The sequence below is a fragment of the Bos grunniens genome, chromosome 2 (assembly GCF_055505025.1).
Source record: "Bos grunniens cultivar Pamir isolate PY7600 chromosome 2, Bosgru_T2T1.0, whole genome shotgun sequence".
NCBI classification, from domain to species: Eukaryota; Metazoa; Chordata; class Mammalia; order Artiodactyla; family Bovidae; genus Bos; species Bos grunniens.
Window position 1 is genome coordinate 23,766,087 of NC_141166.1, and position 12,212 is coordinate 23,778,298.

Below are 12,212 nucleotides of genomic sequence, written 5' to 3' on the forward strand. Positions count from 1 at the left end.
CCTTTATGCACCCTGCACAGGGACTTCCTATCTTTCATTCATGATTCAGTTCAAATGCTACCTCTTCAAAGAACCATCCTTGATTTCCAACCTACATTACCCCACCCCCACCCTGTGTCACTCACATCCCCTGTTTGCTTCTCTTTATAACACTTACCAGTGCCTAGAAATATCTCAATTTGCTTTTTCACTCCTGTCACATGTTTCTCACCATCAAAGAGTAACCTCAAGCAGGAATGTCCCTGTCTTGATCATGGTGAGGCCCCCAGCAACTGGAATGGCACTTGGCACCAAGCAAAGAGAAAATGAATATTTATTTCATGAATTATCTTTCAGACACATGTAGACTTTTAATTTTTTATTTATTTATTTTTGGCTGTGCCATGTGGCATATGGGAGCTTAATTCCCTGACCAGGAATTGAACTCGCGTCCCCCTGCATTGGAAGCAAAGAGTGTTAACCACCGGATTTGCCAGGGAAATCTCTTAGGTTATTGTTTTAGAATATAATTCTGAGTGCTTTTAGGAACCAAAAAGGCCATTCTGAAATGAAATTTGAGAATAAAGAGAATGAAGTCATTGACTTTGTTGAGATCACTAATATGCTACTTTCGTCTTTGACACATCTTAACCTTAAAAAAAACTGCACTAAGATCATAATCCTCTTCCCCAGAGGCTCATTCCGTGCAGTTCACTGACCAGCACTTAGCCGCCATCAACAAAGGCTGATTTCCTCCCTATAACACCGTGTACTTATTCACTAGCTGTTACTAGGCAAGGGAGAAATCAATTCATATCTGTATTTTAAGTACCCAACACAACATCTGGCTCATGGGCGTTGAGTAAAGATTGTTGAACATTGAATTAACATAATCTTCTTCTAGATTAAGACACCAAAGTAGAAGTATTTTCCTCTTTCTTGGCCCATGAGGTAGAAATACTTCCTCTGGTGTGTGGGTGCTGGACACAGGCAGTGTGATCTTCTGCAGTGCTTGCATCATAATGGTTTCTTGGAATAAGCAGTCTAGATGTGTTTATTAACTCATTCATTTCAAAAACACGTATTCCTTCAATAACTGTGTTTGCTACTCTTGTTTTTCTCATCTTTCTTTTTGAAACTGGTAGTGATAGAAACTGAAGACCAAAAAATGAAGAACTTAGTCACCAAACTGTGGCTTCACAAATAGGCAAGGAGAGTAGGGGAAAAAACAAGAGCTAAAGAACAGTTTCAAGGACATATTGAATCATATTGTGGAGTGATTCCATTGAAGGAGAGGCTGATACAAAAAAGCAGAACAAAAAAGTGAGAAAGCCAGAAATGAGTTTCTTTCTGAGCGAAGGACACAGAAAGCCTGAAGTGGCATCATTTCTAGGAGATGTAAAAACCTTAAAGAAGAAAGTTCAGGGGTTCGAAAGCAATACCGATGCTGTGGAAAGGCCACCCTATCACCTGTATTTCCATCTTGCCCACCCCAGCCACACTGCTGTTTCGTCAGTTTCCTGACCCAGTTGTCTGTGAGCTCTGTTGTAGACAGCAAGGACACCAACAAGACCAAGAAGCCGGCTTGAACGGTTGGACTTTCAGCTCTGGTCAGTGGCATTCTCAAACTCGTAGGTTTACATTACACTCCAAAATAGCCTGTCGAGAGAGTTGACATGATCTTCTCAAATCCTTTCTTCATATCAGTAGTTCAGAATTAGAGTCTCAGGGCTGACAAATACATCCTGCATTTTTTATGACTTATTAGCAGAACTTAGTCAGTTGTGATTTAACATTTGTTCTTTCATAGAATGTTTTTAGCTATAAAAAGCAGCCTGGTATGTGGGGACTTCCATGCTCAACCACATGGGTCATTTTGTCAGAGGAAGCAGAAATACAGACCTTAATATGTCTTAAATGGAAAAGCAGAAAAGCTATGAGTGTTTATTTTCTTCCTCTTTTGTCTCTTACTGAGACACAGCCTAACATTTTATAGGAATGTCAACCTCTTTTTAATCCTTGGTTTCTTAGCCTGAAATCAGACTTTAAATGGCTCTTGGTGTTCATGCAAGAACACTGTGATCGAAATTTAAAAGCTAAGTAAGAGTCTTTGTCAAACTAGATTATTCTAAGTTAGAATATTCCTCTCATTTACAAGCTAAGGAAGCTGAGATTTGGAAAGGCTCTTGTTCAAGGATATAGAGTAACTATGACGACAGAAATCAAGCATAAGCACCTTGATTTTTGCTATAGAGTTTCTGTCGAAACAGCATGCTCTGAGCCAACTGCTTCTTATAAAAATAAGGTGCATGATTTGGGAGAAATATTAACCCCCTGAATCCCACAGTGAGTGGTACCATTGTAGTATTGCAGAGAAGGGGTTCTAGAGGGCTTACTTCAATTCAGTAAAGGATATGTGAAAATGAGACTGCTCTGGACTTGATTGTGCTAGGAATATATGTCCATATAAAGACTTTTGTAGGAATATTCATAGCAGTATTATTCATAATCCAAAGTGGAAGCAACCCAAATGTTCATCAACTGAAGAGTGGATAAACAAAGTGTGGTATGTCTATACAATGGAATATTATTCAGCCATAAAAAGGAATAGAGTACTGATACATGTTATAACATGAGTGAACCTTGAAAACAACCCAAACGTTCATCAAATGAAGTGGATAAACAGTGTGGTATATCCATACAATGGACTAGTATTCAGCAATAAAAAGAAATGAAGTACTGATACATGTGGGTGAACCTTGAAAACATTATGCTAAGCAAAAGAGGCCAGTCCCAAAAGAATACCCGTGGTATGATTTCATCCACATGCAATGTCCACAGTAGGAGAATCCTTAGAGACAGAAAGCTGGTTACAGTTACCTAGGGCTGGGGAGAAGGGAGAAAGGGAGTAACTTCTAGTAGATATGGAGTTTCTTTTGGGGGTGATGAAAATGTTCTAAAATTAAATAGTGATGATGATTGCATAATCCATGCATAGACTTAAAACTACTGAGTTCATTTTGAAAGGGTGAATTTTATGGCAAATCAGTTATATTTCAATAACACTGCTATTTTAAAGATAAGGATGTTTTGAGGTGTTAAGATAGGTGTGATGTAGGTGGTCAGAGACAGGATACAAAAAATCATAAAAATATATGTCTGCATTCAGGTACATCATTCTTTAAAAAGAATAACAATATACCAGAGCCACAATAAAGAGCATGGCAGTACATTTCATTTGTAGTAATATTTTATTGCCAAAGGGGATTTAATGTGGCTTGCTTACAAACAAACAAAACCACACATGTGAAATGACTGGCTGAGTTAATCACTAGCAAAGCTTATGAATCTAAAATATTCTATAGTTTAGCTGCAGACTTCATGGGTGATACAGACAGTAAATGATATAGTTCAAAGAAGAGAAGATGCATGATGGATGAATTAGAGAGAATTTTCAGAAGAACTGATATCTATATCAAGCCTGAGATTAGGAAAGAACAAGGTAAAAAGATTTATGAAAGGAGAAGGAAAATGGGCAAGTCATGTGTAGGCATGAGCCCAGAATGAAGGAGAAGTGTGAGCAGCCATTGGAAATGATGCCATGGCGAGTGGCTGTGGGGGATTGTCTTGTGTCTTGCTTCTGTTTGCTCCCCCATGAATCCTTGTCTGCAGGCCTCACAGGGATCAGGCTGTTCCCCTATGCTTCCTGGAGAGTGAGCTCAGACCACAGCCTCTGAGTCCTTGCCGAGGGCAGACCCCAATGCAATACTATCTTTCTATTGTTGGAACACTGTGATCTATTAATACTCAGAGTTTTCCATACATAAAATGTACTTCCTTGGAGGAGGTGAGACACATTTTGGAGCCTAGAAAATGAAGCACAGAAAAAAGGAAGTGACTTGCTCAGTGGTTTGCTTGTCCAAGAGTAAAAAGGTTTTGAAACAGATTTCCAAAGTTCCCTAATTATATACTTAAATACTATGGTGGATGAATCACCAGGCTTGACCTGGTTGTTTGATGACGAGGGTCCAGTTATGGGCAACTGCTCACCATTTGTGCATTTCCCATACAATTTAACTTTAGCAAAGCAAGAAGGACCTTTCCCTGAAAGCACATTGAAAGTATTAATGTGAAATGCTCACCTATTAAAAAAAAAATTAAAATCACAATACTCTTCTGAATGGGGTAAAAATGTATTTCAAGCAACAGATGTAGTGTTAAATGTCTGCTCTCCTAGGATAAAAAGCAGTATCAGTGTTTTAATTTGAGAAATTTAGGTGAAGACTACTTTAAAACACATGCTTAGGTTGGAATTGACATGAAGTATTAGTTAATAGTCCTTATTGAGGGGATTGTTGACTCCTCAAGCTCCACTGATGGGTTATTCTAAACACCATCATTATTGTCCACTGTTTTTGAGCAGCTGGGATCAACAACGCTGTCAAAAGAATCTTTGCTCAACTCCAGGATAGGAAAAGAAACTTCTTTTTTAGACTCTTGACAGTGGCCTTTGGCCGATTGAGAAATGGCCGCTGTGTGCTTGGAATGATGACTTCTGCGGTCCCCAGCAGAATGGTGGCTGTGACAAAGCCACAGAGATGACCCACTACAGAGTAGAAGGAACCAGAGCGTGTCAGGGCTGCAGTGGAGGATGTCTGAATGTCATGGACCTGAAACTACACACACAGGCCTGCATGTCTTGTTTCGTAAATAAAAGGACAGTTTTTATTTCCAAATGCCTAATCTCTGGACAATAGGCCCCTTATAAGACTCTACCACCAGAAGAGGAGCTTGGCTGAGCGCCAGTTGAGTCTCAGCTCCGTCTCATGCTATTGAGCTCTACTAATTGTCGACCAGAGGGTTTATAAAAGAGAACAGGAAGTCTGTTGTGGCCAAGGCAATTTGTAGTGGTCTGAAAGCATCTAATTCTCAGAAAAGAAATTCTTTGTAGCCATGTTAATACCCTTAACAAATATGACTCTGTATACTTTTCTTCTTATTTGATCAATTTATTTTTGCTTCAACAGAGACACATGAAAGAAATTAAAAATGAGCAAGATGGGGATAAGGGGTGATGAACAAGATGGGGATAAGGGGTGAAGAGGTACAGACTGTTATGTATAAACTAAGCTACAAGGATATATAATACAATACAGGGAATATAGCCAGTATTGTGTAGTAACTATTAAAGGAATATAACCTTTAAAAATTGTGAATCACTATGTTGTCCACCTGTAATTTATATAATATTGTACATCAACTGCACTTCAATTAAAAGTGAAGAAAAGGAATTAAAAAAATGAGTAGAAGCTCTCCAATTCTTAAAGTTGAAATTTTATGGAGGCCTTCTGCTTTTTCAAGTAAAGTCTCCAATATTATGGCAAACTATAACTGAGGTCAGTAGTGTCTTATTCTACATTCCTTTTCTTGTATCTGTGTACTCTGTACAAGGTATTAGATTTGCATGTTGTAAAATATTGTTGTCTATTTCTCATGTGGTTACATAAGAGTGGCTCAGCTCTAACTGCCTTAGTAAAGAACTGACATCATCTCATATCTAGAGGTCATCAGGAATCATACATAACCATCGTACATATTATTAATTTTTATTACTCCAAATTCAATGAACTTCCAATCATACATCAAGTGTGAGCATTACCCTATGTATTTGGGGCCCTAATCTTTACTCTGGTAACATCACAAATCAAATAATCGTGTGATTATCGTTACCGGAAACCCAAGCCCACCTTCCAGAAACCTACTATAAAGAAAAAAAAACAACTTCTTAAACCAGCTCACTATTCACTCTATTGAACTATACCACAGAGTACTGATCTTAGTGGGACAACAGGCTTATGGTATAACTAAACAGGAAACTAAACTGCAGGTCCCTTCACTGTCCATCAGATTTAGAGTATTTTAGAGAAGATATTATTTTTTTAAAGGCAAGAAATCAATAAGAAACTGTTGTGGATAATGAAAAAGAGGAGTCTTGCTTTAATACAAAAATTTTATTATAAAATAATGATTGAAATATGGAAAAATTTTTGAATTAGAGGAAAAAAAATCCTTAATCTTGCCAGTAGATCACAGTATGTAATGTTCCCTGGAAACCAATCAAGTTACATTGTGTATCTGCAAATTATCTGTCCAAACAGGAAAGAAGTTATCCCCAGATAATTGAAATCCAGCAATAATCCCCAGAGCTCACTTCAGGCACGGATTCTCATCTTCTACTCCAGCCTCAATGGAGTTTGTTTACTGTTTATTTTCTAACAGAGTAAATAACATAAAAGAAACAATTTGAAAGAGGCAATTCAAAAGGAATAAAAATGTAAAATCTAAATAATAGTAAGTTCTACATTGACTCCCGAAATGTAGGACTTACTATGAAAATGCAAATTCGTGAAGTGTTTCATACTTTGGGGGCTTCCCAGGTGGCTCTGTGTGTCTATGTTAGTTGGTCAGTCATGCCCAACTCTTTGTGACCCCGTGGACTATAACCCACCAGGGCCCTCTGTCCATGGATTTCTCCAGGCAAGAATACTGGAGTGGGTTGCCATTCCTTCTCCAGAGGATTTTCCCAACCCAGAGATCAAACCCATGTCTCCTGCATTGCAAGCAGATTCTTTACTGTCTGAGCCGGATGGCGCTAGTGGTAAAGAACCCTCCTGCCAGTGTAGGAGGTACAAGAGACCTGGGCTCAGTCCCTGGGTTGGGGAGATCCCCTGGAGTAGGAAATGGCAACCCACTCCAGTATTCTTGCCTGGAGAATCCCATGGACAGAGGAGCCTGGTGGGCTACACTCCATGGGGTCACAAAGAGTTGGGCACGACTGAAGCAACAGCACACACACGTTGGCCCCAGCATGCTTCACATAGGAAGTAATTGTTCCCTGTATGTGTATCTACACTTGGCTTGAATCAATAGCCATGGCCTCTGAGCACTTCCAAACTTCCTTCACACACTACAGTCAAATCCTGGGACAAACACACTGACAGAGAGGCTCTTTATCTGTTTCAAGATGAGCTTTTATTTTTGCCATATGATGTGTCTTGAATATAATTTTCTCATTATTTTGTATCCCTTGATCATGTTACATTCACATGACATTCTTCTTCTTTCAGGGTCCAAACACCATCTTCCCAATATGCACATACATACATGCACATCCACACACTCATTCACTCACAGATACACTCACATACCACACTCACTCACATGTGACACACACTCACCATGCACATACACACACGCACACTGTCAACTACAGCCTACCTCCATGCATAATCACACAGACACTACACACACACACCAGACACACATCACACACACATGCATTCACACAGACATACACAACAGGCAACCACAGACACATACCCCACACACTCAACAAGTAAGTATTTGAGCACCCATCCAGGCACTGAGGTTATAACAGTGAACAAAACAGACCAGATTTCTTTCCCACCAGGAGCTTATATCAAGAGTAAAGAAAAAATTGAAGAAAATATGAGCCTAGGATTAGAAGATGAGGAATGATTCTGCCCCTGGTGGCAGAGCTGCAGTTGCCATTGTGAACTCAGAAGACTAAATTCCCTGGACCCCTCCCCTTCCCGTTCTGTGAAAGTAAGGACAGATTTTGAGACTCTCATCTACTTAAATAATTAGAAGGAAAAATGCCCTTCATCTGTTGCTGTTTAGTCACTAAGTCATGTCTGACTCTTCTGCAACCCCGTGGACTGTGTAGCCTGTCAGGCTCCTCTGTCCATGGAATTCTCCAGGCAAGAATACTGGAGTGGGTTGCCATTTCTTTCTCCAGGGGATCTTCCCAACCCAGAGACTGAACCCATGTCTCCTTCATTGCAGTCTGCGCTTCATCTAGAACAGCTCACATGAATCCTGAAAGTGAAAATGTCAGTAGCTCAGTCATGTTTTACTCTTTGCAACCCCATGCGCTGTAGCTGGCCATACTCCTCTGTCCATGAGATTCGCCAGGCAATAATACTGGAGTGGGTTGCCATCCCTTCTACAGGGGATCTTCCTGACCCAGGGCTCGAACCTTAGTCTGTTATGTCTTCTACATTGCAGGCGGATTCTTTACCATCTGAGCCACCAGGAAATTGTGCTATATGATTTGTAGGTTTGACAGTGTACAAAATAAAAGATCCCAACTGTTGGTACCATGTATGCTAACAGACTCATCATCCCAGCACCCCTGTAATCACCAAGGAGAACAGAATAAAGGAAGCTGGTGGCTGAGGTTGCAAACTCACACGGCATCCCATAAGATAAGATACAGAAGAAACAATCTATGCATTACATTTTAAATGTTTTCTTTGAAGAGATACTTTATCCTTTTAGTTGATGTATATTCATTTAATAAAAATTGGTTTGTTTAGCTTAAGTTGAAGATGTTTTATTTCTATGAAAATAAAGACACCAAAAACATGACTTATTTTCTTCAAGGTCTAGATTTACTGAATCCCCTTTATTCTCTCCCACTCTATCTGTGGCTACACACACGCAGCTTCTGAAAGGCATCAAATTTACCCTGTGAATATTCAGGAGATTATTCAAAGTAGGATTGACATATTGCTGATTTTATAGGTTTTCTTTTTCATTTCAAATGTATTTTATCATTAGCAGCAACAAAGGTACCAATATAAATAGTCAAAATATACAGATGCCCAAATTTTTGTTTTCTCCATGGAATGAAACAGCTTAGAATTGTGAGCTCCACAGAGAAAACAGTGGTCTGTAATATCATCGTCTTCCATTGTATATTGGGAATACATCCCAAGATGCCTAGTGGATGCCTGAAAGTGTAGATGGTACTCTGTAAATACTATTTTTTCCTATACACGCATACCTGTGATGATGTTTAACTTATAAATTAGGCACAGTAAAAGATTAACAAGAGTAACTAATAGTAAAATAGAACAATTATAATAAAAAATATGTGAATGTGGTCTCTGTCTCACAATATCTTCTCATACTGTACTCACCCTTCTTCCAGTGATGATATGATAAAATGCCTAGGTGATGAGATGAAGTGAGGTTAATGATGTAGTGACATAGTATTAGGCTACTATTTATTGACCTTCTGACAATAAATCAGAAGGAGGGTCATCTGCTTTAGGTGATCCTGGATCCTGGAACCCTGAGAAGATCAATGAGATAAGATAGTGGGGGCAGGCAGAGGGGAGTGGCTTGAGATACCATCATACGTCTCGGAACAGAACACTAGAAGTTTCCATTTAATATATTTGGACCCTGGTTAACCACAGGTAACTGAAACCACAAATAAGGAGGGACTAACTGTAATGCTCAGAGAAGGCGATGGCACCCCAGTCCAGTACTCTTGCCTGGAAAATCCCATGGACGGAGGAGCCTGGTAGGCTGCAGTCCATGGGGTCGCTAAGAGTTGGACACGACTGAGCGACTTCACTTTCACTTTTCACTTTCATGCATTGGAGAAGGAAATGGCAACCCACTCCAGTGTTCTTGCCTGGAGAATCCCAGGGACAGGGGAGCCTGGTGGGCTGCCATCTATGGGGTCGCACAGAGTCAGACACGACTGAAGTGACTTAGCAGCAGCAGCAGCAACTGTAATGCTCCCTGGTGGCTCAGACAGTAAAGAATCCACCTGCAGTGCAGGAGACCCAGGTTCTATTCCTGGGTCGGGAAGATCCCCTGGAGAAGGGCATGGTAACCCACTCCAACGTTCTTGCCTGGAGAATTCCATGGACAGAAGAGACTGGTGGGATCCGGTCCATGGGGTCGCAGAGTCTGACACAACTGAGTGCTACTGACTAATGCTTTCATGCTTGAAACTGTAATGCTACTAATGGTGATCAAAAGAGGTATGAATCTTCCCTCGTAGAGAGTAAATTGCTAAGAACTATGGAAGTTTCTGTCTTCTCTTATCCTCAAATACTGAGATCTAATACACTTTCTTATTGTGTCTTGGGTATAGTGGTCTACACAATGCTTTCAAGTTAGAAGATTTAATTCCCTTTCCTTGTTGTTCTCAGACCACCACAGTATCTTGGGACATCCGAACCTTGTATTCAACAGTGCCTGAAGATGCAGAGCACAAAGCAGAAAATTTACTGGTGAAAGAGGTAAATGCAATGCTTCCAATCCATTATTTTAAAAAGTTTTGTTTTCCCCTATGTAGTTCTTAATGCAACTTATTATTTTTGCTGTCTCCCTCTCTTTTTCAATAGAGAATTCCAACTACAGTTGTTAGTTAATGTCTTTCAACCTTTATTACTTATTTCCTGTGAATCATTTTTCATTGTCTGGTGACCATTTGAGTTCTGGAACTTTTAAATTTTGTTTTTACTTAATTTAGATCCCCACATTGAGAAATAATTGAGTATTCCTAACAAAAAGATTTAATTTTATTTTACTTATTTGGATTGACTTATAGGAAATGCCATATTATGTGAGAATTTTGGATAACAAAGTTTTTAAGAGAGATATTTCTTTCAAGTATTAACTATGGAAATAGTTAATGACTTCACTGGTAGCTTAGTGGTAAAGAGTCTGCCTGCCATTGTAGGAGACGCAAGAGACACAGTTTTGATCCCTGGGCTGGAGAATCTCCTGGAGAAAGAAATGAGAGACCACTCCAGTATTCTTGCCTGAAGAATTCCATGGACAGAGGAGCCTGGTGGGCTATAATCCACAGTCACAAAGAGTCAGACATGACTGAGCACACACACACACAAAACCATTTGGAAAGGACTGATAAATTCTGTTGGTGTGTAGCATCTATCTGCATTTTGTTGGTGTGTGTGTTAATCACTCAGTCGTGTTTGACTCTGCAGCCCCATGGACTGTAGCTCGCCAGTCTTCTCTGTCCGTAGAATTCTCCAGGCAAGAATACTGGAGTGGATTGCCATTTCCTTCTCCAAGTTGGTATAAAACTGCTTATTCTAGCCCGACTACAGGCAACTTTGGGGCAGGGATTGGACACACACTTAACATCTGTTTCTCATTTGTTTGAAAGTGAAAATGAAAGTGTTAGTAGCTCAGTTCAGTTCAGTCCCTGAGTCACATCTGACTCTTTGCAACCCCATGGACTGCAGCATGCCAGGCTTCTCTGTCCATCACCAACTCCCAGAGCTTACATAAACTCATGTCCATCAAGTCAGTGGTACCATCCAACCATCTCATCCTCTGTCATCCCCTTCTCCTCCTGCCCTCAATCTTTCCCAGCATCAGGGTCTTTTCAAATGAGCCAGTTCTTCACATCAGGTGGCCAAAGTATTGGAGTTTCAGCTTCAACATCAGTCCTTCCAATGAACATCCAGGACTAATCTCCTTTAGGATGGACTGATTGGATCTCCTTGCAGTCCAAGGGACTCTCAAGAGTCTTGTCCAGCACCACAGTTCAAAAGCATCAATTCTTGGGCACTCAGCTTTCTTTATAGTCCAACTCTCACATCCATACATGACTACTGGAAAAACCATAGCTTTGACGAGATGGACCTTTGTTCGCGACGTAATGTCTCTGCTTTTTAATATGCTGTCTAGGTTGGTCATAGATTTCTTCCAAGGAGCAAGTGTCTTTTAATTTCATGGCTGCAGTGATTTTGGAGCCCCAGAAAATAGTCTGACACTGTTCCTATTGTTTCCCCATCTATTTGCCATGAAGTGATGGGACTGGATCCCATGATCTTTTCTGAATGTTGAGTTTTAAGCCAACTTTTCACTCTCCTCTTTCAGTTTCATCAAGAGGCTCTTTAGTTCTTCTTCATTTTCTGCCATAAGGGTGGTGTCATCTGCATATCTGAGGTTATTGATATTTCTCCTGGCAATCTTGATTCCAGCTTGTGCTTCATCCAGCCCAGCATTTCTCATGATGTACTCTGCATAGAAGTTAAATAAGCAGGGTGATAATATGCAGCCTTGACGTACTCCTTTCCCAATTTGGAGCCAGTCTGTTGTTCCATGTCAAGTTGTAACTGTTGCTTCTTGACCTGCATACAGATTTCTCAGGAGGCAGGTAAGGTGTTCTGGTATTCCAATCTCTTTAAGAAGTTTCTATAGTTTTTTGTGATCCACACAGTCAAAGGTTTTGGCATAGTCAATAAAGCAGAAATAGATGTTTTTCTGGAACTCTTGCTTTTTTGATGATCCAGCGGATGTTGGCAATTTGATCTCTGGTTCCTCTGCCTTTTCTAAATCCAGCTTGAACATCTGGAAGCTCATGATTCACCTAC

At 40.1% G+C, this 12,212-nt stretch overlaps 1 protein-coding gene across 20 annotated transcripts in view; it reads left to right on the forward strand.

Moving 5' to 3' along the window:
• DOCK10 (dedicator of cytokinesis 10) overlaps positions 1-12,212 on the forward strand; it is a 304,405-nt gene that overhangs the window by 133,025 nt on the left and 159,168 nt on the right. For all 20 annotated transcript variants that reach the window (XR_015150938.1, XR_015150936.1, XR_015150933.1 and 17 more), the window contains exon 3: positions 10,014-10,103. Coding sequence is in view for 16 of the 20 variants with exons in the window: in XM_086365856.1 (XP_086221982.1) it covers positions 10,014-10,103 (90 nt within the window). In the remaining 4 variants the exon portion in view is untranslated. The remainder of the gene's footprint in view (positions 1-10,013; positions 10,104-12,212) is intronic.